At 35.3% G+C, this 26,310-nt stretch overlaps 1 protein-coding gene across 1 annotated transcript in view; it reads right to left on the bottom strand.

Moving 5' to 3' along the window:
* Positions 1-25,387, bottom strand: part of LOC120634996 (protein neuralized) — a 36,422-nt gene extending 11,035 nt beyond the window's left edge. The window contains exon 1 of the mRNA XM_039905903.1: positions 24,975-25,387. Within this exon, the coding sequence (XP_039761837.1) occupies positions 24,975-25,188 (214 nt within the window). The 5' untranslated portion in view covers positions 25,189-25,387. The remainder of the gene's footprint in view (positions 1-24,974) is intronic.
* Between the last annotated feature and the right edge of the window lie 923 nt (positions 25,388-26,310).

The following is a 26,310-nucleotide window of genomic DNA, read 5'->3' as shown; positions in this document are numbered from 1 at the left end:
TTGCCCTACTTGAGGCAGCCTAAAATCGATGCAATTTTAATAAGATACAGCCGCCCCCACAACACAGATGCGATATTTACGATCCCCCGAATGTTGCACCCTCCAGTGGCTTGACAATGGCACTTCATTGCGAGCCCCGGAGGATTACGACATTATCACATCTGTGGGGGGAGTGTTGGTATTCGGAGCGATCGATAGCCACTCGATAGGTCACCTGGACTTTTTAACTCACTTGATAAACATATTCTATTTCAAGGAGATCTAATGCCCGCTTTCACTAAAAAGTTAAAGTGAAAGTCAAAAATATCTTTAGTCAATAGGCAACTATACGCATCAAAAGTGCCTTTTGATGCGTATTTTACGTGAGAATTAAACGGTAGTGAGATGATGGCGATAAGCATATTCGTTAATTTAAAACTAAAGCTACGAGGGTTCCAAACGCGTCCTGGTCTAAAAAGAGGCCCACAACAACTAATCCGCCACGTTCTCGAATATAAACAGAGCTAAATATGGATCATAATCCCTTATTATCCGACGACGGACAAAAGCAATGTATCCGTGATGCGGCGGCCATTTTTGGAAAATCCTTTATGTCAGAGTCGAGATGGATAAACACATGTTAATTTTCAAAAGCAACAGTACAAAAACGTCTTCTCTCCGATGTGTTAATAAAGCTTATACAACCGACTTACTTTTATAAAAAAAAAGCCAGTTATATCCGATAACTGATTCAGATTATACAAACGGACAGTTAGTTGGAAATTGTGTACGTTTAATCGTGTTTAAAGTATGGTTATATAAGTATGTCTATACGTGTGTTATAAAACTCATAAACTCGTAACTTTTTGATAAAACAAAACTAACATACAATATAACATACTCGGTAAGCACTTAAAATAAACTTACGTAGGGCACATAAAATAAACGATTTATTTATGTAAACTATTTTTTATAATATGACATCTTACAGATCCATCATAAAACTTCTAAATATTTTTTTAATAGAAAGCTTATTGAAGATTTTTTGAGATGGTATATTATAGAAATTAAGCTTCCTTTCCTTTTTTTATTAACAAAAATATGAGCCTTTATACCTGAAATAAAGATAAATTAAGCTTAGTTTTGCTATTCTCTGGGAAAAGCAGGAGAATCTGTAGTGTATGGTGTAATTTAAAATTTCTTCAATCTTTATACCATCCAGATTGTCCTGCTTTTGCAAATGAAGCTTAATTTTCAAAATATATTATAGAACTTCGCAAAGTAACGCCTGCTTCTATCCAGTATGAGATGGTGATAACAAAAATAATACCTGGATAAGTTAGTTGTGGATTGACAATCGACATTCCCGACCTATAATTAGGTAATTCAAGCCGCATTAAATTCTAACGTCCACCGCTTGCCCCAATTCAGCCCGGCCTCAGAGCGAAGTGTGCCGTGAAATGGCCAAACATTGCCATCTGCCTCACTAACGAGACCCGCTCCTTCGGGGCATTAAAGTCCCTAAAATAACCCACTGAACCAATAACTTGTGCGGTTTGGGAGCCACATTATCTGTACTTACTTACTTCGGTTATTTTAATAGGGGGAGACAATTTCATTTGAAGATTTACGGCAGCTTTTACGATATATAGTAGTTTTAAACGACGCCGCGCAGCAAATGTAAATATCAAGTTCACCATTATACAGGGTTCAATAAAATATACCAGAAAGCTCTGGGCCTGTACTTGTTTACATTAAAACTAACAATTTTTGTTATTCAACTTTTTTTTAAACTCCATAGTTTGTGAAATATAAATCATTATTTTACATCGATACTCTACGTATTTCTACTCTGTAATGTAATATCGGCAATCCATCGTGCGGTGACTGATCCGATTACGCGACGCGACGTTGCGTTGTCGAATCACAGGTATTTGGTTTCACAGAGTAATGTCACTTTACAGATAAACGTGATTTACTATAATTTTTTTTATATGAAATAAATTAATACTGAACAAAAGTTATTAGTTCTAATGATAGGAACCACAAGGCAAAGAGCTTTCTAGTATATTTTATTTAACCCTGTATATATTATGTAAGTGATTTCGTACTTTAGGAGGCAAAACACATAAAAGAAATAATTAATGATTATAATGAACATAACAGTACTTAAAATTCAATATGGCGGTTCGAAGAAAAAACGAATGGTGATAAACTACGTCATGTAAGGTATCATTGTATAATTAATAGGTTTTTTAAAATCATATCATAGACAATATAGAATATGCTTTGTTCCGGTGTCGGAACGAAACGTTTGTAGAGAGTAAGTTCACGCAGAACAGAAGCAGCAGAAGATTTGCTTGGAGTGGAGTTAAAAGATTGAAGAAATTATAAATTACAACGCACTCCTGCCTTTCGAGGAGTACAGCAGTTAGTCATAAGTTAACTTTTTTAACCAAACTTTTAATAACTTTAGCCAGCAGGAAAGCTAAAGGCTATGCTTTTAAAACATATTTAACAATGAGGTTGTGACAAATCCAACATGGACACATCATTTTTTTCAAAATACTACTGAAGTCATAATCAACACATTTCTTTTGCTTCGCCCTTTCCATTACTTACGATCATTTGAATAATAGGTTTTTGTTAACAGTAGTTTCCGCGTCGCTGCTCTGGCAACACTGAACACTAGCACGTCCAGGAACGCGCTAAGGTCTACGACCCGTTCGGAAACCGTGACCGAACTAAACCGTAATAAAAACTTGTACGCCAGATTAAAAAATAATCCACCGTCTTCTAATAGTCACCATTACAATTAAATTAATGTTGTTAGTTGCGCTCACAACTGGACCGCGAAACATTTTTAAATCCGTTCCATTTTTGAAGTTATTTGCCTAATAGTTACTTTTTTTTTCTTCTACTAAATAAGGCAAAGGTGTGATTCATTCAGCCAAAAAATTAAAGCACTGTGTAATTTTAATTTAGAGAGAAAAGAAAGTAAATTAACCTAAGATTAAAATCAGATCTACAGCGATTAACTTAAGCACATCGCACGATTTTACACTAATAAAAGCAAGAGATGGGTAATGTATTTGAAAATGTTTCTGTTCTGTTCTGTGTCTGTCAACTGTTTCGAAAACTTTTAACATTATCTTCTTCTAGTATAGATTTTTTATCTAATCTATCTTTTAAGTAGGTTTAAGTTAATGCATATTAGTTTTTAATCCCGTATTTGCGCGAATCAAATGAGATCAAGATCAAAACGTTATCCACAAGCAAACGATTAAAATGACAAAAACAAAGCTGAAAATCCTTTCAACCAGACACTTTATGCAATTAAATTCATTCCCCACATTAGGGCAAGTTAAATATAGAGCGAACATTATAACAAAGGGTATAACAACCATCTTAGGAACGGATCGACACACAAAGACTGATTTCTTGATGAATCACAAGATAAAACATTTGTTTTCTCGATTAATAAAAGGAAATGCTACTTTCAAATAATATGCCTTTATTGTGTGACCTTGCAAGTTTCCTTGTTAAACGATTGTTTTATTATGCTCATAAGTAAAGTTTGCACGAGTATTATAGAATCGGACGGCAATAACCGACGATAGGCAGACAAAATAGGTGTACAATTAAAATTCCTTTTTCAATTTTATCGTAATGTTGAAGGAAGCAAATTAAAACTACCTTTTATTAACACTTTTATGCTCCTGTGCATAAAAGTGTTAATAAAAAACTAGGAGAAAACAAAATATTGGAATTTTTTATAGTGGTTACTGATTAGTAGTAAAGACTGTTGTATTAGAAATACAAATTGGTTCTAATTTCACTGTAAATTTTGAATCTAACTTTTACCGTTTAATTTTCTCGCTCGTGTGTATGTAAGGGGAAAAAGTGAAAACTGGAGCGCACAGATCGGTAACAAAAGCCATTCTCGGCATTATATTGTATTTCGGGCGGTTAAACGTCTTGGTTTACTCACTAGTGGTACAATGTAATGTGTTTGGTTCTAGGGCAGTTTTGTTGGGTATTATACTAAACTTAACTAGTGAGTTAGATTTTGGTCTTAGTTTTGATGATGTGCGTTGTATAATTGACGGCCGATTGGCGCAGTGGGTAGCGACCCTGCTTTACATGCTCTTCAAAGCACGGCGGTGGACCCGACGGTGGTACTGTGAGGATTTTGTTATAAATGGCCAGATCCGGTAAACGAATTCAAGAACTTAAAATCTTCTGCGGTTCTGAGTGAAAGGCTGTGGGTTCGATTCCCACAACTGAAAATGTTTGTGCGATGAACATGAATATTTTTCAGTGTCTGGGTGTTTATATGTATATTATAAGTATTTATGTATAATATTCATCAGTCATCTTAGTACCTATTACACAAGCTAACGCTTACTTTGGGGCTAGATGGTGATGTGTGTATTGTCATTGTATATTTGTTTATTTATTATCCGAGGTAAACAAAAAACTGGCTGAAGACATAAATACTAAATAAAAAAAATTAATGTAATAAAAAATTGTGTTATTGTGTTTTTTATTTTTATATTTATTTTATTATTTAATATTACTTTTGGCCAGTGTTGTGGACTACGGCTTGAACCCTTCTCTTGTGCCGAGACCAGTGCCCTTTAGTGGGTCGTTAATGGGTTATTAAGAGCTCGTGTAGTTGCTGTGGGCATGCAGTGTTACCGAGTTCTGCGCACGTTCCAGCGATGCGTGCGAGTCCGTCACGCTTTGCGCGTTTGTGGCTCGTCACGCCTGGCGTGCGCTCGTCGCTGCGTGCTGCGCTACTGACTGTTGCCACACGCTGCTATTGTATACAGTGGCGTGCATAGAGGGTATGCACAGGGTATGCATATGATATAAAATAAAGAAAATCTGCAGTACGAGTTATAAACACTTAAGAGTAGGCTTTTTATAACTCTTACAATGCCTATCCTTAAGTTTTTTATAGCCTGTACTGCAGATTTTCTTCATTTTATATCATCTGCATACCCTGTGCATACCCTCTATGCACGCCACTGTGTATATATATACTGTATTATATCAGAAGATAGTAGTTAGTAGAAGTTCTTGAAGTTAAACTTCTTTAGAATCGTTGTGATGAGACAGAAATATGCATACTATTTTCTCTTTTTTCTCCTATTTAAGTTACCAAGGTAAACGAATAATATCTAGATAAAGAAACAAACACATAAATGTATAGGACAGAGTGGGATAGAAAACATTATACATGTTTTCACCTATTTTAGTTACCATGGAAACTAAATCTCTCGTAGGCTACTTTTTAGAAGTTACACTTCCGCCGTGTGTGAATAAATTGCACAGGATTCTTTTTTTTTAAATATGTATCGGTCTCCACATAACCGAACTAGATGGCACCACAAAAATCCTGCATCGCGCTAACGCAGTGTATATATACAACTTCCAAAAATGAATGTTCGGACCTCGGTCCCCGAGCACGATCACTCGCTCGGAGGAAGATCTTCCTATTGTTACGGTCGAGCGTATCACCATAGCTCCCGTACATGTATATTAAACTACCCCCATTATTTAATTAGTAATAACCTCGATTCTTACTGCATGTATTGTATTATTTTCCTTTGCTATGATTTAGCTAGAAGCAGGATTCGACTGTTTTCATCATTTATCAACCTACGGTGGTAGAGTCACTACACACAGACAGACTTGACGTTTCAAAAGTGCTTATATTAGGCCTACTAAAATAAATGAATTTTGAAATTTGAATTTACAGAGTGTAGTATCGATCGACTTTCTCAAAGGTCCATATTATAAAGAGACAAGAGATGACACATTGAAATGAAAAATGAAGAGAAAATACACTCTATTGTACACCTAACAGAAATTAAATTATAAACAAAAACAACACAATAAAACACTGGTTACCTGTGAGAGATGACACATTGCTTACCTGTATGCAATTTATAAACAAAATATAACAATGTGAGTTAACTACATGCGAATTCGCCAATCGGGCTAAGCTAGTATACGTTGCCATCTTTTGTGCAGCAAAATATAATCCCATCGCTTTAGGTTCGAGAATTATTTTCGAGTTAGCTACGGCTGTCTCCGCTGCAACAAAGACACGTCTCATGAACGCAGCATCCCCGTGGGTGCCGCCAGATGGCGCGCGCCAAATGTTCCCCGCGCAAGAAATGCTGGCCCCCGCACTGTTATATTTGTGGCGGCAGACGCCATCTTGGGGGGCTCATTAGAATTATACTAAGCGGTGACACCCGTAGTAGATATATACAACGTGTAAATGAAATCCGAAATAATACTTCACAGGGTATAGAGGTACATTATGTACTGTCTCTGAGACTTATCTGTGAAACTAAAAACCTGATTTTGAGTAAACCACTGCTATAACTTTTACTGAAAGAATTCAAATACAGCCCTAACATGCAATGCGTTTTAGGTACGCGTCGCGTAGCGTAGGCATTATGCGCGTGACGGTCTTTTATCTTCAATAGGGTTGTCATAGGTAAACAATGTTTCGAATTAGTTTGTATAGAAAAATAAATATGCTTCTTTTAATTTCATATTTTTACAGAGTTATCTATATATATAAAAAGGGAAGTGTGTGGGTAGGCTCCGAAACGGCTGGACCGATTTCAATGAAACTTTCATGGAATCTCCAGATTGAACTGGCGAGTGATCCTGTAAAGTTTGGTGACGATCGGAGCACTCCTATTTTTGAACTGTCAAACTGTCAAATACAGCTTTTATTTACTATGGTGATATTCTATTGTTGGGTGTACATGGGTGTAGATAATGATCTTCACCCGCTCGAGAAGAGAATAGAAGAGAATGAATACGGAGAGAAATAAATGATTTAATATTTTATGAGACTTAAATTAAAATGTAATAATGTAAGTTTATTGTTTAAATAAAAAAAAGCAAAATCTAGCCCGGCGAAGCGGGCTGGGTACGCTAGTTCCTTATAAAATATACTTATGCACCGAACGCAAAACGGAAATAATAAATTCCCAAATCTGCCGGGAATCGAACCCCAAATTAACCACTGCGCCAGGGAGGTCGACGAAACTCACCTGAGTTATGTGTTTTATTTTAAGTAATTAAAGATCAAATGAAAAAAAAAATTGTATCAAAATAATGTTTTAACGGTGAAGGAGAACACGCAAACTGCATTGCCTAGTTTTCAATATTCTCAAAGGCGTGTGAAGTCTAACAATCCGCACTGGGCCAGCGTGGTGGACTACGGTCTGTTCCCTCCTCCATCCGAGCGGAGTCCCGTGCCTTATAGTGAGACTGGTTTTGTTAGACCTCGGTAGCACTGAAGTCCTATCCCCTAGGCTATCGCTGCTGTCTAGTACAATAAATAGGGTTTGAGACAAATCGCTCTCGCTTCAAATATTAATACGCAAAAAATGTGAATAGAAATCTGGCAACACGTGAAGGTACGATACATCGATATTGGCGACGTCCGCAGGAAGCGGGCGCGACTGGATGTGAAACCTGTAGCCCACCAAGCCACGACAAGTTTGACAACGCTCATCAGCGATCAGAGAGAATCGTTTATTATTATTCTTATAAAATTCATTATTGCACACACGAAAACAAAATACAAAGCGAAACACAATAGATAAAAAAAACGTGTGTGTTCTTATGTACCGTTAGAAGTTAAACTCCTTTAGCGTAACGAGATAAAAATTTAAAATCTTTTCAAAAATTTCATCTTTCGCCTTATTCTACGTTTTAGACAAAGGTATTTAATATATTAAAAGTTTTATTATAACGCAATATCAGTTCGTTATTTAGATAGTTAAATAAAGTTTATTTAAATATCACAAAAAAATATTTCTGTATAATTAAAGAAAAGGACATAACATAAAAGACTCATTATCGGACAACCAATATTATAATTTGAGATTTATATATATGTACATTAGATTCAATTGAATCACCGGAATGCGCCCGCAGACTTTGACAATTGAAAGTGCACACTGTCAAACCTTATAGCTAACTTCAGGGTGTCGGTTTTTTGTGACGGTGTGCGCGCGTATCGTAAAATACGCTAAACTCTCATCATTTTACCCTAACGCGCCCGATTAAGTATAACTTCAAAAACATAAAACTGTTCAACTTTATTATAAGCTGAGTTATATATGACCTTAAAGCTACAGCCTCGAGCGTTATTTCCCACGACTGTACAGTATACGCCCAATTACACAGAGGTACACCTACTTATCTTTCTTTGTAGGCTCTGTACGACGTATGATGAAATAATTATCTTCATTACGGACAATGACGTACTGAGATGCCAGTCAATAGAACGAGTTACGCGCAACAAAGCACTGCCTACCCCCTATTGTTTGATATCGTTTCTAATTTGGTTATCTATATGAATGTTTCTCGGTGTTCATCTGTATATTATACCTGTATATTATAAGTGTATACACAAGACGCGCTTACTTTGGGGCGAGATGGATGTGTTTATTGTCGTAGTATATTTATTTATTATTAATTACCACAAGTCAACACCTCCTGAGGATGCTCCGGTTTCGGAGCGAAACATGCGTAGAGGGTACATTGCCGAAGATCTGTTTGTGTGGAGTATAAGGATTGAAGAAATTATAAATTACACCATACAGATTCTCCTGCTGTTCGCGGATTCCAATTAAGCTTAATTTTCATAATATATCATGGATTCCCGCAAAGTAACGCCTGCTACTATACAATCCTTAAGATTTGTCTCAATAAGTTCAAAGTTTATATAAAACGTAAGCTTACAGAAAGATACTATTATAATATTAAGGATTACTTAAACGACAAAAAAGCTTGGGTGTGAATTGTTCTAATTTAAAGCTTATTATTAATTTACTGTGAGATGGTGATAACAAAAACATTACCCGACTAAGTTCGTTGTGGGTTCTTCTTAGAGCAGGGCGCGTTTGGAACCCTCGTAACTTTAGGTTTAGGTTGACGAACGAAGTTATCGCCATCCCCTTACAATAATGTAAACATATAATATGTATGAACGCTTCACAAGTGCCTGTGATAGGCCTACATGAATAAAGAAATTTTGAATTTGAATTTATATTCTTTTTTAATCATTATTTGAAACAATTTGGTTTAAAAAAATAATATATCAGGCAAATCAAGTGTTCAGTGCATTGTCTAAATCTGTAATTATAAAAGTGAAGTCTCTGACAATACAAACTTAATAGTTTACGAATGTGGTTATCGCCATCATCTCACTAACGTGTAATTCTTATGTACGCATCAAAAGAGCCACCTGTCTACTTGAATAAAGATATTTTTGACTTTGACTTTGACTTTAATAATTAAATTAACTATGGTCGAATTTTGACCAATAGGCCAGCACTTGTATGAATACACTTTTATTGTACACCAAAGGAAAAAAGTAGTTACAGAGATATACACATAGAGCAAGAGAGTACAATTTGGTGGCCTTATCGCCACATAGCGATTTCTTACAGGAAACCGAAGACGTAAAAGGTAAAAACATAGAAAAGAAGGTGGGTGGGGCAATAAGTAAGTTTTAAAAATTATACAAATATATAAATAAAATATGAAACTAAAATATCAACCGATGCACGTCCACAGCTGGACATAGGTCTTTTGTAGGAACTTCCAAACTCCACGGTTCTGTGTCGCTTGGGTCCAGCGGCTACCTACGACGCGCTTAATGTCGTCTGTTCACCTCGTTGGGGGTCGGTAATGAATCTAGGATTCATTTATAGATCGATTTATCGCCCCAGAAACCCCCTGTGTACTAAATTTAATGAAAATCGTTGGAGCCGATTCCGAGATTCCAATTAAATATATATATATATACATATATATACACAGAAGATATAAACATACATGAAATTACCCATAATTAATGTAATCTACTAAAAATCATATACAACATATACATATTATCCTCAATTCATATGAAATACACTAGTAATGTTATTTCGGTGTGTAAATCACGCCGTATCGCCGTAGCGGCGCGATAAGTGACGTAACGCGCGGAAGGTATACGTTAGAATACGAGCTGTCGCGAGCTGCGAGATCGTGGGAAAGCACCGAAATAACCATCCGCAGCACAACCAAACATTACTATCTACAAGTCTACCTGGAAGGGGGGGTTTTTCCACTACAAGTAAGCTCAAATGACAATGTGAGATAGTGATAACAAAAAAAAAACACCCGGCTAAGTTTGTTGTGTGCTTCTTCTTAGAGCAGGACGCGTTTGGAACCCTCGGAACATTAGTTTTAAGTTTACGAATGTGGTTATCGCCATCATCTCACCACCGTGTACTTTTAGCCCTCACTGTTATAAGAAACTTTAAAGCAATGTGAGAGTTTAAGCTTTTAATTACCTACGTGTGCGGTGAGAGAATAATTACGATAAAATAATATTTTTGTTTAAACTTTTTTGATATAGGTAACGCGAGTGAAACCGCGTGACACCATTAACCCCCAAATGATAGAGCCGAAAACAATTTCAACCGTACTCATAACCGGCAGTTATTCCGGTACCTACCAACGTTTAAACTGAATCTTACTTTATAATCAAAACCGCTAAACGCCGGTGTTCAGGTTCGCCATGCATTTGCAGTTTAGGAGACGGTCCCGAAATTGTTATTTATGTTTATTTAGTTGATAATTGATTTTTAATTTCAAAAATCCAAATTCATTTATTTCAATTTGGCCTACTTTAAAAGCACCTTTGAAACCTCAAGTATGTCTGTTTGTTGTGACTCAATACATTCTAATAGTATGCATTCGGTGTAGTCTTTTATATTTGCAGTCATTTTATGTTATGAATTTACTTATTACTCGAAGATAGATTTGTAGTTTGGGTTTTGACATAGGCACACTTTTCGTCTGACGTCTTGCCTGACGTCATCCCTCATGTTTTTTGTCGGTGCAACCCTTTTCACTATACGGTTCATAGTCTTTGCGCATCCGGATGACATCATTCGGATGCAGCGAAGTTTCTCGTCGCTACAGACTACATTTTAACGTCTTTTTCTGAGATGTTTTTTTTTTCTCTTGTGTATTATTATTATTATTTAAATAGCGCGAGATTTAAACATAAAAAGAAAACTATTCATGTAGGCCTATCACGGGCAACTATGAAATGATATGAGGCGTAACGGCTTTGTAGGTCACGTTTATATGCTAATGTTTATATTTTTTAAAGTCAGCACTAAGTCTTAACCGAATACATAAGTCAAAGTCTAATATTTCTTTATTATAATGTGTCTATTAAAGAGATGGTACTTTTGAGGCGTAAATTACACGTAAAATATGACCTGTTTTGTCCCAATAAAACAGCTTGAAATGACGGATGTTATACAGTTGATTCAGTAATGATTCATAGGACGTGGGAATCTTAAGACCGCGAGGCTCAAAGAGTTGAAACGGACCTTGTTTAAATCTACAATAAGGGTTATAATCAAACGGTGTCTAGAGGCATGGTATTGAATGGAATTGACGTAGACCATTTTTAGATAATCGAAAGAACTAGGCTTTCGTTTGTGGGATATAGTACGATATATACGTATATACGTCTTCTTCTTAGACCAGGACGCGTTCGGAACCCTCGTAGCTTTAGTTTTAAGTTTACGAATGTGGTTATCGCCATCATCTCACTACCGTGTGGTTCTTATGTACGCATCAAAAGTGCCACCTGTGGGCCTACTTGAATAAAGATATTTTTGACTTTGACTATACTATACTATTGTCTATAAGCTATAGGAAGAAACAAAAAGAAAATAAATTCATAATTGCTGTAGACTCTGTTTATTTATGCAACAGAAGAGAACTGACAAGCGCAAGTCGGAGATTTCCGTAGCATTAATAAATACAGCAAAAAATCATGTCTGTTGTATGGGAGCCCCCTTAAATATTGATTTTATTCAGTTTTTTAGTATTTTTCGTTAAATCGACAACAGTACATCGTCTGTGTAAATTTCAACTGTCTAACTATCACGGTTAATGAGATACAGGCTGGTGACAGATGGACAGACAGACAGCGGATTCTTAGTATTAGGGTACGCAACCCTAATACTTAGTAGCAAATAAACCGAAGAATATTAAGTAAGCGTGCTTGAAGTGTCATGTAACAAAGTTGGTGAATTTTTTTCGGGGGAATTATCTCTGTATTTTGTTCATATTATAAATAATACAGACAAAAGTTCTCACGCTTGAACAAATGATTACCTATTATTATTATTTTTTTTTAATAAAATAATAGTGCTTTATTATAATAATACAATTAACACTATTAAAAATATATAAAAAAAAAAAAATATATGTTATATGCATATCTCATCATTTTTTTTTTTTTTATATTATTATTTTTCGGGAGATTTTTGAGAGGATCTCAGGGTGTCTCACTTAATATCACCAAAACACCAAACTTATTTAATGCCTGCAATCAATACGTTTTAAAGTATCATAAACCATACTAATATTATAAATAGATAAAGTTTGTGAGTTTTTGAGGCTGTCGGGGGTAATACTGACCTGAAAACGGAAAAACCTTTTCGTGGTAGTCGGATTTGCAAAGTAGGTCGGTTAAAAAACTGTCCAGACAGAAGATATATGAACGAGTTCTAGAGAAAAGTTGTAGACCTTGAAAAAAGTCAGCAGCAGCACATATATTGCTAACAGTATTTTAACTTAAAACAGTTCACTGAGTATACGCTTGTATGCAACAGGTTTAACTAAAAATACGCGTACGCAGTAACTACGGCGACCAAAACAGACTAGAGTACGACATAACGTAGCGGGACTGCATCCGATCCCACGCCGCGACGCAGAAGACCTCGTAATTGACACTTTTGTACTATTTTTTACTGTTTACGCCACCCGTTCTGTTTCCCTTTTAGCGCTTATACAAAAAAACTAAAAAGTTTTCAAACACAATACAACAACAACTATATCATTAGAGCAGAGAACAATGGCATCCATTTTAAGAGGAAAATTCAAAGAATGGTTATTACAAAAATGTGTCTACAATATTCAAGAATTTCTAACATTATAGACCCAAAATCACGACATGCATTTTAAAGTATTAAAAATGCAGTAATATTAAGTTATATATATAATTAAATAATCGAATGATTTCAATTGATTTTCATGACAATCACAATAAATTTAACATAATTTAATGAGTAAACAATTGGCTGAGCAATTATTTATTATTAACTTGACTTGATTTCAGGATTCTAATTACAAACAGTAATTAGAATCCTGAAATCGTGTACTTCTGTTATTAAGGGTCAAACTGTTTTCTATTGCTACGCCCGGCCCTGACATGCATGCAAGTAAATAAATAAAACACATAAAAGTGACAAAAGACGTAGCCACGAGATATATGCGGTGAGCCTGATCTATTTCCAGCGAATAAACCAGCGTCTATGTCGAACCGAATATAAAAAAAAACCGAGACATAATATGATAGCCGCCTTCATAGATTCCCACGACAACTTTTTTACGTCAGCTATATTTTTTTATCGCCTGCACTATGATTAAGTAAACTTTTAATACAGCTTCATTTGTCGTAAATCTTTATTGAAGACAACTCCGAGTCTAATAGAGTACATACTAAAGTGTATTTACTAAACAATTAAAATGTTTTATTACGATTCTTGAATTGTTGAGTACTTTTTGTACTTGCTTCCTTAGTTTAATCTATACAAAATCATAGAATCAATCAAATTATGAGGACAAAAAAAAAATGTAACTCAAGTCGAGTAAAAACAGTTTTTTTTAAACTTCGATAGTTCTGAGCATGTTTACATTACATGTATACAGTTTATTAAAAAAATAAAAAAAAGCATTCTTGTTTAATATTATTTCCCATCACGCTAAAAAGGGGATTATAACAGTCCGATTTAGAATTCGTTTTTTTTAATGTCTTGAATAAATAAAAAAATTGTCTAAGACCGTTCCTTTTCTCTATGGACTTTGTATACCACAAAGTCCATAGAGAAAAGGAACGGTTTCCAATGAACAGTTAATCACGCCGGTGCATCATTTTATTATTTCTTATTAATAAGTAATAGCTATTAATAGCGTGACAGCTTCGCTTTCAGTATGATTATCAGTCATTGTGTTTTACGACGAGCGGTTATGATTGGCCGCTAAATAAATGCCGCCTGCGTCCTTATACGTACGTTATATCCTGTTAAACATAATGGAGGTTCGCCTAACTTGGCATTAGTGACATTAAGTTTTTTTATTTACTTTATTATGATGGATTTATTTATGGTTCTGAAATGTGAAATCTAGATATTAAACTTTTCTTTTTTGCATAAATGTCACGTTTTTTTTTAAATTAGTGTTTTTGATATGTACATACATACGTAAATAAGTTTACATCAAAGCAAACTGATTAGATAAACGAATCCATAAACCTAAGACAATAGCTACAACGGTTCCAAAAACGTCTTGGACTAAAAAGAATTTCACAGGAAACTTAATCGGGTATTTAGTTTACGAAAAATTGCAAACACGATTTATAGAAGTTTTTTTTCTTTTGTATACGTTAAATTACTTTTTATAGGATTCCTATTTTTAAAATAAATACACAACCGTCGTCTAGTTGGTCACTTATTCAACTGTTAAAAGTGACAAAATGTTGACACAAAACCATTTACTATCAAAAACCATCACGTAATACATCTATCTACCTGTGTTCAGTTTCACAAACGCATTTTCCCAGGCGCATCCGTAATCAATTACAGCCCAAGTGCGGCAAAATGCACTTTATGCCCTTACGAATAAAACATAGAATACAAAAAGACAGTTCAGTGTTTACTGCCGCTGTAAACCACTTTCCTTAACGACCGCGCGTCTTCGTGTTTACAACAAAATTAACATTTAAAGAAAAACATGAAAAAAAACTCACAGAAATGTATGTCTTCAAATACAAGTTTAGTTTGGTCATACTAACTAGGTGAATCTATTAAAAGTTATTATGGCTGCATTTCACATGAAAATTACACTTTCCTTATTTACGTATGAATTAAAATACCTACAAGACTTTTATATTTCTAATTGAATTAATTTATAATGCACAAGGGCATAAGATATGAAACATAATACCTGTAAGATTTTTTTTTTCGGTTTTTTATTGCAAACTAGTTGATATCATTTGACGCTTGCGATTTTCACAATAATAAAAAAAACAAAGAAGTCACAATGCTAACTAAGACTTTTTTAACAGCTTGGTTAAAAATTCATGTGCAAGACAAACGTTTAGAGTACGGATTATTAAGCAATTAAAAACTCTAAGTACATAATCATATGATGTAAAATAGCTCGGCGCAATGGCAACACGTAACTGTTTACATAATTGGAACGATCGCTCGTCGTCTCGTTCGCGCGCACGCGTGCCCGCATCTCCCGTCCCGCTCGCACGCTCTCACGGACCGTGGGAACCTCACCTTTTAGTGCGATGTATCGATACATTTTGTCATCGGATCGTCGATTTCGATTCGGGAACTCTCTCGATTTGAGATTCCGGACGCGTTGGGTTACCAAATTGACAGGAACTTGAAGTCTTATTTACATTTTAACTATTTGTACGTTAGTTAAAACTAAGGACGCTTGCTTGGTTTCAAAATTAACAATATTAAAAACCACGAAAAAATATGAAGGATATTTCTATAGAAAACTTCTGAAACATAGTTACATAAAGTAAGCAATAATAAAAATATATATGAAGTCTGTGCTGAATCCTTATGCCATAGAATTCTGTGGCATAAGATTCGGATCACTTAGCTCACTATAAATTAAAAAAGTTGCTTGGTTTTTAGATTTTCTATTTGAAAGTTGTTAGGGCTTGCAAGTGAAAATAGAATTCTAACAGTCCGCCAACCAGTATAAGGATCACGTGGTGGGCGTAAGTTCTATATTAATGATAAATTCAACATAACAGTAAAAAAAGGTTTTATAATAATTTCAGAGAGGATATTTATTTATATTAATTATTACTCAATGTTTGTTGTTTAGTTTGCGTTATATCACAATCGCTACTCCCAATGTACCAGGAACACATAAATAACAGACTGGTAATAATTGGAATGCCATATGTATGTTCATAGCAATTTTCCCGCGCTTGGACAGCTTTCCGTCCAATACCTGAAATACTTCGGTACGTACGTATTTTTACCATTCAGTTCACACGCTTTCGTTCTCTAAACATTATATGTATGGAGGGAAATTACAGAAGTACCATAAACAAACAATAATCTTCATTGTAAAAGATTAATATTAATTATGTTTTTTTTTGCAGTAGTAACAAGTCAAGCCACCGTTAGCTAGTTCTAAGTTTTCGCTAAGAAAGCAGGTAGCAGGAAATAAGCTAAGATAAATAACACAATACAAGTAACCCACCAGGCTCGCAGAAACCATTAACAGGTGAAATGATTCTATTTTGTAGCCGGAAACAGAAACATCTTGCAATTGAAAATACAAAGGAATTAGCGATTCACAACTTGTACACAAAATTAACAATTTTAAGTATACTGTCACGCTTTCCGAATAACAACTTTACCACCAACACGTAAGGGTGATAAATATTGAGGTAATGGAATATTAAATATTGTAATATCATGTTTGAAGCGTTCTTTCCCACGCGATTTCGTATTTCGAAGTTCGAAATTTCAAAATTGTAAAGGGTTGCCCACTTGCAATAAACTTGCCATCTGGTGGGCAGTTCTTATTGAAGTTTATTTAAAAAAAAAAAAATGCGGCTATTTAGTTTTCTTTCCTTTTGTTGTTATGGGAAATTTGAAAACAAGTTTTTATTGACTAGCAGTGCGATGGTAATGCGCAGAGTATACAACATGAGTTTACTCGAATCATTGCGTTTGTTTAACACTTATATATCTTTAAGAAAAAATGAAATGACAAACAAGAAGACGAGTTTTAGGAAAATATAAAAAATACAAGGTCATAGACCGGTATGAGTAATTTCTCTCGACTTTAAAACAAAGGAAATCCATTTGGATTGCAAACACACAAATAAGGGTGAAGTAGATTTTTGACTAAAGAGACGGAAACATGAAACTTTTACCGATTTCAGGCAAAAAAAAAGGAAAGAATATTTATTAAGACCCCTAAGGCTGAACACCCACGCCTCAAGTTGATGTTTCCACTTACCATACCATCAATTATAATAGCTTATAAAGAAATAATAAACAGGCTGCTGAGCTTGTAAACAGAATAAAGGAAAAGTTGCGACAGTTAGTCATGTTTTCATAACTGGTAACTCCCAAGCCTTTACTATTAACAGTGCATGCGAATATTTAAGTGGAATCGCAACATTACGCAACAGCCCATCCCGGGCCGTGGCGTAAGCGTCCCATCCCACGACCTCGTGACCTCTCTCGCTCGCAGTCAAACCTGTTGCCTGCTACAACTTTCTGCACTCCTGGTACTATCTAGTACACTGTTTATGACACCGTAATTCAACTATTCAATATTGTGAGAGGTTCGATCGACCATCGTAACAGTTTATTTTCTTTAAACCAGCAGGGCTATTCTGTATCTTAGTTGAACTCAAATTTAGTTGGCCACCGTAAAGAGTTGCCATCGTATAACGCCCAAACTGTTATAATATATTACCGGATTGTTTCTGCCAACCGATTTAAAATGAAACTTAGGATTCGGAATGCATAATTTGACATCTTATTTGTCAACTGAGGTACAGAATCGACCTGAGAGTAGGAGTTAATACTTTCTTTGTCCACTTTATCCCATAAAGTTTTCTGTATTCAAGTAATTTAAAATATTAAAAAAAAAAAACTGTTTGTTTTCACAAATGACTATTGTACCCTACCTCCTACATGTATCTGCGCTCTTAGTGAGTCCTAGTCACAGAAAACCCAAATAGGTTTGTTATCTGTGGCCCTCAAAAGCTTGTAGGTACAAAGTACGTGCCAACAGATTTCCTCTACGAACGCATCCATAGCGAGCCGGGTACTTTGTTGATGTTATCAAACATAATCTGTTATTAATTACGGTTCCGTGGCCACGCACATACTTTCGAATGTAGTGAGCGTTAGGTCTGATTTACGGGCAATTACGAAGACAGGACTGTTACAACTTCGAAGCTAAGATGCTGGGCTACGACTTTGTCACACAAGCGAAGGCGACAAACAAACATAAAGTCACGAATCAAAACCATATATCTGGGTCGGCCAAAGTACTGAGTATATCCTATTATTGACCCACAGCTATTGACAACGTTTCCGCCATAGAATGTTTAAAACATTATTTGTTTTTGCCAGTAAAGTTTGTAGGTCACTAACTCGCTCGTGCTCTCCGCAAAACGGAGGTGAATCACCGCCAATTTTCATTAGCCCAACCCGGGGAATCCAGGACCTCGTAATCTGCAGTCTAACATACCTCACCACTAGACCTATGAGGCAGTTGGCACAAATTTTGTATGGGGACGACAGAAACGGGCAGCAAGTCGTGGCCCTGCGGTAACAAAGTGGACGACTGTAGATCACGCACGATTCGAATTTCGAGGCTCTTTGAAGACGGAATCGGCGCTAATGATCGTGAGAATCGAGTCGGAATGCTCTGCGCTCGGAGATTTTCGAAATTCGAACGTTTTTACAGTGTTACCAGTTTCTGATTCAATCCTAATTTTTTTTTAATGTCTATATGGCTCTGGATGGTAGCCCTATTGGTACTGCCATTATTTGTTTTCAACGTATTTTTCTTAGCCTCGATTTCAATATCGAATATCGAAATTCATAACTCTAACGTCAGTATCGAAATGGTTCGAATTACAATGCTTAACTTTGTTTATAAGATCTCAAAGTCCAACTTTACGTTTTTTTTTTAATTTCATAGCTTTGCGTTTAAATTTCGCTAAAACTTATTTTTTATATACCTATTATAGTAATTCTACTTTATAATCCACAACAAATGTTACCATACATCTGTTCTGCCCATCTCTCTCGCACATATCGCAAAAGAAAGAGCCTTCCAAGAGATCGACAGCTGGCATTACAACAGAGAAGTTGGCATGAAAACTAAAAGAGATGCAAGATATGAAATTATTTAAGTTAGAAAGGGACCTGATACATGTGTAAAAGGTGTTTGCGTCAAGCTGATATGGTTTTTTTCTATGAATTTATGATGGTACGTATTTTAATCGAAAATATGGCGTTTTCGGATCTATAAATTTCAGACGTGTTTTATCTCGAAATTCATAAATGACAGCTGTCGATACGTAAGCTGCAATAAGTTATATAAATAAATAAAAAAAAAATCTAGGTATTTTAAGAAAGCTTTCTTAGCTCAAACAAAGGTATCAAATAAGAATATACATGAAAATCAGTACACCTAATATAAAAAAGCTTTTAGCGTGAACACCGTACAAACATACAGTTTCAATAATTAAGTTCCTTAATTTAAGTTAGGGAATGATTATCTTCATTTATAGTGACGCGAAAATTCTATTCAGAATGGAAGAGTTTATTTCAATAAGTGTATTAGAAATGATTTAATAAGAAACCTCCAATCATAATCTAGTGAGGAAAACCCCATATGCAAAATCCAAATTCACGCAAAAAACTTTACAGGAAAAAGTTACTCTGATAAAAACGTTATCATAAGTCTGAGCGGGAGCCACGTCTCTTATCATCAACAAACACATGTCATCGTGCGTCTCCCTCACTCGTTTAATATCTCGCTCGCGGTTATTGTCAAACGCCAGCTGTTTCGCAAACGGGACCTTAAGGACGTGCGCTTGCGCAGGTATATCTAGGGTTGCCTATTTTGGAAAATTAAAAATTGTTCATTTTATAATTTTATAAAGCTTAAATAGTTTTAAGTATGTTTACATGCCAATCACACGTCTAGTCCCATTAAAAAAGAAATATTTTAGAATAGTCTGTTAACTGTTTATTCTGCAAGTATATGCTAAAGTATGTCACTACGGCTCATAGTTTGAACATTGGAAAAATATTTAGCATAGCTAAAACATTTAAAGTATTCGTCATATTATGTGTTTCTGGATATATATCCTAGAATATATATACCGAAGCACTTATTGTAGAAGTTGTTAAAATAGTATTACACTTGTAAGTTATTTGTATTTGACGTCACAAAACGCATTTTAATCTTATATTTTATTGTCCACTATTTGCCGTTTAAAACATTTGAAGTAAATGGTTTAACCAACTGTGTGATTAATTACATATTTAATAAATAAAAGATAAGATTAAGTATAAATAATTTATGTTAATCTTCCTTAATATATCTTTTTCCGCGTTCATAAATCCTTGGTTTTATTTTTTATCTTTTGTCGACGAAATTTTAATTGAATTATCAAAACAATAACATGCACCAAACTAAAGTATTTATTGTTTTATCATTATTCAGTTATTCCATTTTTGTTTTAAAATTAAAATATAAAATTATATATTATATATGCTATAATAAGACACTGGGTAACTTTGTTATTTATGAAAATGGAATTGTTAATTTCTAAGCTGGCAACCCTAATGCAGTCAGCTGCTCGTGCCGTTCGATTTTCAAAAGCGACAATAAACGCACAGCTGTCTTCGGAGCATCTTGTTTTTTTAACAAGACGTCCTTTAGAGGCTAAGGCCCGCATCGTTCGAAAACTTATGCGTCCGAAAAAAATTGTAAGGAGATCCTTTATCATACCCTATTGCAAAAAAAACTATTACCATCCAAATATGCGTAAGGTTTGGTCCAAATTAGTCCAACGAGTGGGAGTTGAACCACGACCTTTTGGGTCTCAAGCCCACCCACTAAACCGTTGAACTATTAAGGCTTCAAATTAGCTAATTAAGTTAACTTAAATTTAACTTCCTCGATGCTTTAAGCATTGAATACTATGGGTCACGAAGTTCAGGGTTTGAGTCACTGTCAGGCCAAAATATTTCTTATGTCAGTCTAAGTATGTAAAATATGAGATAGCAATCGTTAAAACCCACCTACCTCTCTATTATTAGAGTGGTAGGTATATTATTAGAGCAAGGAGAACTCAAGTTTTGTTGTAGCAAGGTACTAGGAATGCAGAAGTGGCCAGCAGAATCTATTGTGATTGTGTATATTATTATTAAAGTTGTTAAAGCTAAGTTAAGAAATAAGCATGCCGTTAGTACTTCCCCGGGCAAGTTCTGTCTCAAAAACCTCTACTACTTCTATATTTGATTGATCGTAAGGTGTTCGTAAAGATCCCCATTTCTATTAAAACTCGGAAGTAACAAGTCGAAGTGGTGGGTATGTCACCGAACATCTGGTGCGGGGGGGAACCCACCATGTCACATCCGGTGCACGTTTCCGCCACATCTGGTAGGTATTAGGAGAAACTTCGCATTGTATTTGCGCCCTTTTGTTATTTTTTCTATTGTCTTGCGAAATTTCACGTTTATTTCGTTTCATTTGAAGTTATTTAAGCTGTTGAAAGGTTCCTTAAGGAGTTAGAGTTAACACCGACCATATTATAAAATATAAATTCTGAAGAGTTCGTTCGTTCGTTCGTTAGTTCACGCAGCAACGGAGCAACCATTGTATGACGTATTTTTTGAATACAGACAGTTTAGGGGTACAGAGAATAGCATAAATGCAACTTTTTTTTATCCCAGATTAAATCCTAGTTTCTTTAGTTTTTTATATAAGTAATTAACTAAAAAATTTAATTTATTTATTTAGCACAATCAATATTGTTACATTTATAATACAAGGTATCAATATATGGATATGAGAGAATAAGTATCGTGTACATTTACGTTAGCGTGTGTTCATCACATCGCGATTAGCCGGGTATTATTTTTTCTGCCACCATCACAGTATAAAATTTGTCTCGTTTTTCTGTGTGGTGTACCAATAAAGAGTATAAGTAAAATAAATAAATATTATTTCCGTATTGAGTTGCTTCCAGGCCAGTTCAACCAAAACAGGTTAGTTAAAATCGGCTGATTAATAGTAAATTGTAATTAAATCTAATTGAGGCAAGGTGTGCGAACAGGTGCTTGTAATGCGAAATAAGTCGTCTTAAGCCACTACGGGCAGATGGCACGCGCCGGGTGATAAGCTTGTAATTAAAACATACTAGCTGTGCCAACGTTCTTCGTCCGCGTTTACTACGATTTTTTTACCAATCCCGTGAGAACAGTTGGTTTTTCTGGAATAAAAGGTAGCCTTTGTTACTCTACGCTAAAACTCTAATTCATTTGTGACTTTGTTAGGGCGTGAAGTGTTACTAGGGTCTGGCGGGAGGCTTCGGCCGTGACCAGTTGCCACCCTACCGACGAAGACGTGCCGCTAAGCGATTTTAGTGTTCCGGCGCGATGTCGCGTAGAAACCGATTAGGGGTATGACTACCATACTCCCTGACAGGTTAGCCCGCTACCATCTTAAGACTGCATCATCACTTACCACCAGGTGAGATTGCAGGCAAGGGCTAACTTGTAATTGCATAAAAAAAAAGAAGTAAAGACAAACAAACACACTTTCGCATTTATAATATTATAGTAACTATGGATTACTCTTTTTATGAGCGTACCCTGCCGTATAAATAGAGTCCGGTCGGCGGCTTCGGCCGCGGCTAATCACTTATTACAAGCATGAGTGAAGGAAGTTAATTGCAGGCATACAATGGCGACTCTATTGCAGCAAGTAATTTCTCACGGGCAGCCTAATTTCAAAAGGAAACGCTAAATACATTGAAATAAGATCAAAAGCAAACAAGGAAAATATTTCAAAAAACTTCTCCAATGCGTTACATCAACAAATTGCTGTGGGCAATGGGAATCGATTAGGCCGTTTCCACCACGCTGGCCAAGGGCGGATTGGTGGACTTCACACGCCTTTGAGAACATATCGGACAACTGTCAGGCATTTAGTTTCCTTCAGCGTCAAAACAAGTGATATTTTAATGACGTTCATAAATTAGGAAAGTTATAGCAAAGTTCGAACTCGTCCCCGCCAAGCGTGGCCGAAGAGTTAACCACTCGGCTATCACCGCTTGAAACAGATATGTAGGGCCTTACTAATAAACGTGGCACAATGTCGGAATACTCACTTATCATTAAGGACCATAGAAATACCACAATTAGAAGAACTAAGTTATATTATGACTAAGTTTTATTGCGATAATGACCGTTACAGCCGCCGGAGGAAAGTTAAAGCCTTCATTCGAAACAAAGACTATCTCTATACTATAATATAGTTAAAAGCTTCTGGATGCACTTCTATTATGCTACGTGTTTAAAAGTCAAAGTTGCTTCTATTAACTTCCTAGGAACCTAATTAGTAGATTTAATGAGCATTACAATAAAAGTTAAATTATTACAGGTATTTAGCATTAATTAATTATTATCAAAATTAAGCTTAATTTGCTATACTCTGCGAAAAGCCAGTAAACAATTATTCACTGTAAAGTCAACATCTCCTGAGGATGCTCCGGTTTCGAAGCGAAACGTGCGTAGAGGGCACATAGCCGAAGATCTGTTTGGTGTGGAGTATACGGATTGAAGAAATTATAAATTACACAACACAGATTCTCCTGCTTTTCGCGGAGTATTGCAAATTAAGCTTAATTATATATCATGGATTTCCGCAAATTAACGCCTGCTTCTATTTATTTATTCATTTATTTATTAGCTTTTCAAGGGAAACAAACAGTATAATTATACATAAAAGTAATGCCGTATTTTTGTATCACATAGACCAATAAAGTTTCCACAACTTGGTTATACATATAACACGATAACATTAACCACAATTGCTTAGGAGTAAGTACCTAGCAAGCAATTATTATACAAAAAAAAGAAAAAATAATAATAATGTAAGTAAAACAAAAATGAAAAACAAAAACTTTAAAGCTATAGTACTTATTTTGTCAAAATAAATTTTCTAAACGTGCCAATTTTGATATGAAAAATGTCCGTCTCACAATATTTGTTGTTAAAAGCATTGCACGCACGAGATAAAAAGTTATTTGCCGAATACCTTGTCTTCCATCTAGCCCACGCAAAGGGAGGTTTACGCCTTGCATTTAACCTACGACATGCAAAATCGATATTACTTAGAAGAAGTGGGCACTGGAATGCTTCTATGCAATATTAGTTAATTATGTTAATTTCATTTATAAATATAGAAATTTTAACGAGTTCAATTTTTTTAAAGGCACGAGACTACCATTTTTTGTAACGGACAGACCAATAGTAAAAAAAAAAAACATTAAGTAAAAATACGGTTTAAACTCACCATCAGGTTTAGTTTTATAAAGATAATGAAGCGCCATTCGGAACGTTTAAACCAAAACACACGAATTCAAAACATAGTTTCGATCTTTTGTTAATTAAAACGAAATGACTTTTAAACAATAACACAATTAATCGACCCGAGAGCAATGGGTGAATCAAAATTTTCAATTTTCAGCGGACAAGTCAAATTTCTACTAATAAGTCAACAATAAGTGGGTAGTAAAAAAATGAATGTTAAACAAAATGACTTTGAATATAGCTAACAGTTGTGTTAGCTATATTCAAAGTCATTTTGTTACTATTAAATTGCTCTACCTACTTAATCGCTCAAAACTTTTATCAAAACAATTATCAAGGTTAAAAAAAAAACGATTTCAACATAAAACCACAGCAGTTAGCTAGAGATTAGATAACTAAAACAAAATTAACCGTTAAAAACGGTTTTAACGGCCTTTGTTAAACACCGTTCACAAATTTTTCTAAGAATTTATTAAAAAGGAAATATTTAATGTACAATTATTATTTTAAGGACACTTTTATTAAAATATTATTAAAATTATATTTTTGAATTGTTTGATTGTTTTATTTTTATTTTAGAAATAATTATTATCTACGTTCATTAATTTATTTGCTCTGGCAATCCATAAACGAGTGTTTTGAAAAATTCTAAACCTCTCTTTAGAAGAAACTAATATTGAAACTCACCTAAACCAATTTTCCTTTTAATTTTCTTGAGGACCTTCATCTTGGATCCCTTTTTGTCCTTCACTGGGGTGGTTTCCGGCTCCAGTGCCATCGGGGGCAGCACGAGGGTTTGTGGCGGCACCTGGAGGCCGTGGCCCGAAGCCCTGGGGCAGGCGGGGCAGTGGCAGCCAGTGCGGACCTGCCGCATGCTCATGCAGCTACTAACGCCCATCATCGGTCAGGATTTCCAAATACAACTCGGAAATATCGAAATGTATCCCTCAGAACATATCCACTCACGAAACACGTATAGCACGATTTTTAAAGTCACGATTGCACTTCGATTAATTTTAATTTATTATCAACGCGTGATTAGTTACGACGACGTTAACGATTTTTGAATGATGTACGCGACGCGATAGACGTCCGCTCGCGACGGGCCCTACCGGCGGAGTGGCGTTCTAAAGCTTCGCGTGAACCTCGAAAGGCTCCATCCAAATTACAATTATTTACAGCTGCAATTAAGGTACTTAACATTGCGAAACCCACTCTCGCTGCATACACTTAAAGCTCAATTTTAAGTATACTCTTACGTAAAGCATGTGAAGTTTGAATACAACGTAAAATCAACTTTGTAATAAGTAAAGTAAAGCTTAATTTTTACTGTACAGTTTTATGTAAAATATGACTTTATATAATTTAGATGGCAGATGCGCACGCACGGCTGTCGACTGCCCTTATTGAATAGCCGTCCCTTTCTAAATGCCAACAAAAGAAAGGGATGGATTGGACTTTGAACATCTTGTGAAGGGTGGCTGTTTTCAGCGCTCTTTTGTGGAGTTAGCTTTTAAGAACTTTTGTTTAGAAAGCTAGAAGCATTTGTATTTTGGACACCTGGAGTATATCTCGACTGAGAGAAGGTTGGTTGGTGATGGAATGGTCACACTAAGCTGGACACGGACAGTCCTTCTACGCCGCTCTCATGCGGACAAGTTAACTAGGACTGTCATTTTTTTAAAAGAAATCTTGTATGTCTATATTTCAGAGAGATTAAAGAAAGATTGACAACTTCTACCTCAAGGGCAATTCTATATTAATTTATAACAATTTACCGAATGAAATCTTTGAGATGTCTCAATAAGTTCAAAGTTTATTTAAAACGTAAGCTTACAGAAAAATCCGATTATAATGTTAAGGGGAAACTTAAACGATAAAAAAGCTTGGGTGTGAATTGTAGCTTAACATTAATTAACTGTGAGATGGTGATAACAAAAAAAAAGTGGGAGATCCTGGGTTCGTTCTTAGGCGGGGCAAATTAGTTTTTTTTTTAAATTATTTATTTCATTAGATATACCAA

The sequence above is a fragment of the Pararge aegeria genome, chromosome 26, assembly GCF_905163445.1.
Source record: "Pararge aegeria chromosome 26, ilParAegt1.1, whole genome shotgun sequence".
NCBI classification, from domain to species: Eukaryota; Metazoa; Arthropoda; class Insecta; order Lepidoptera; family Nymphalidae; genus Pararge; species Pararge aegeria.
This window is presented reverse-complemented; position numbering and strand designations above follow the sequence as displayed.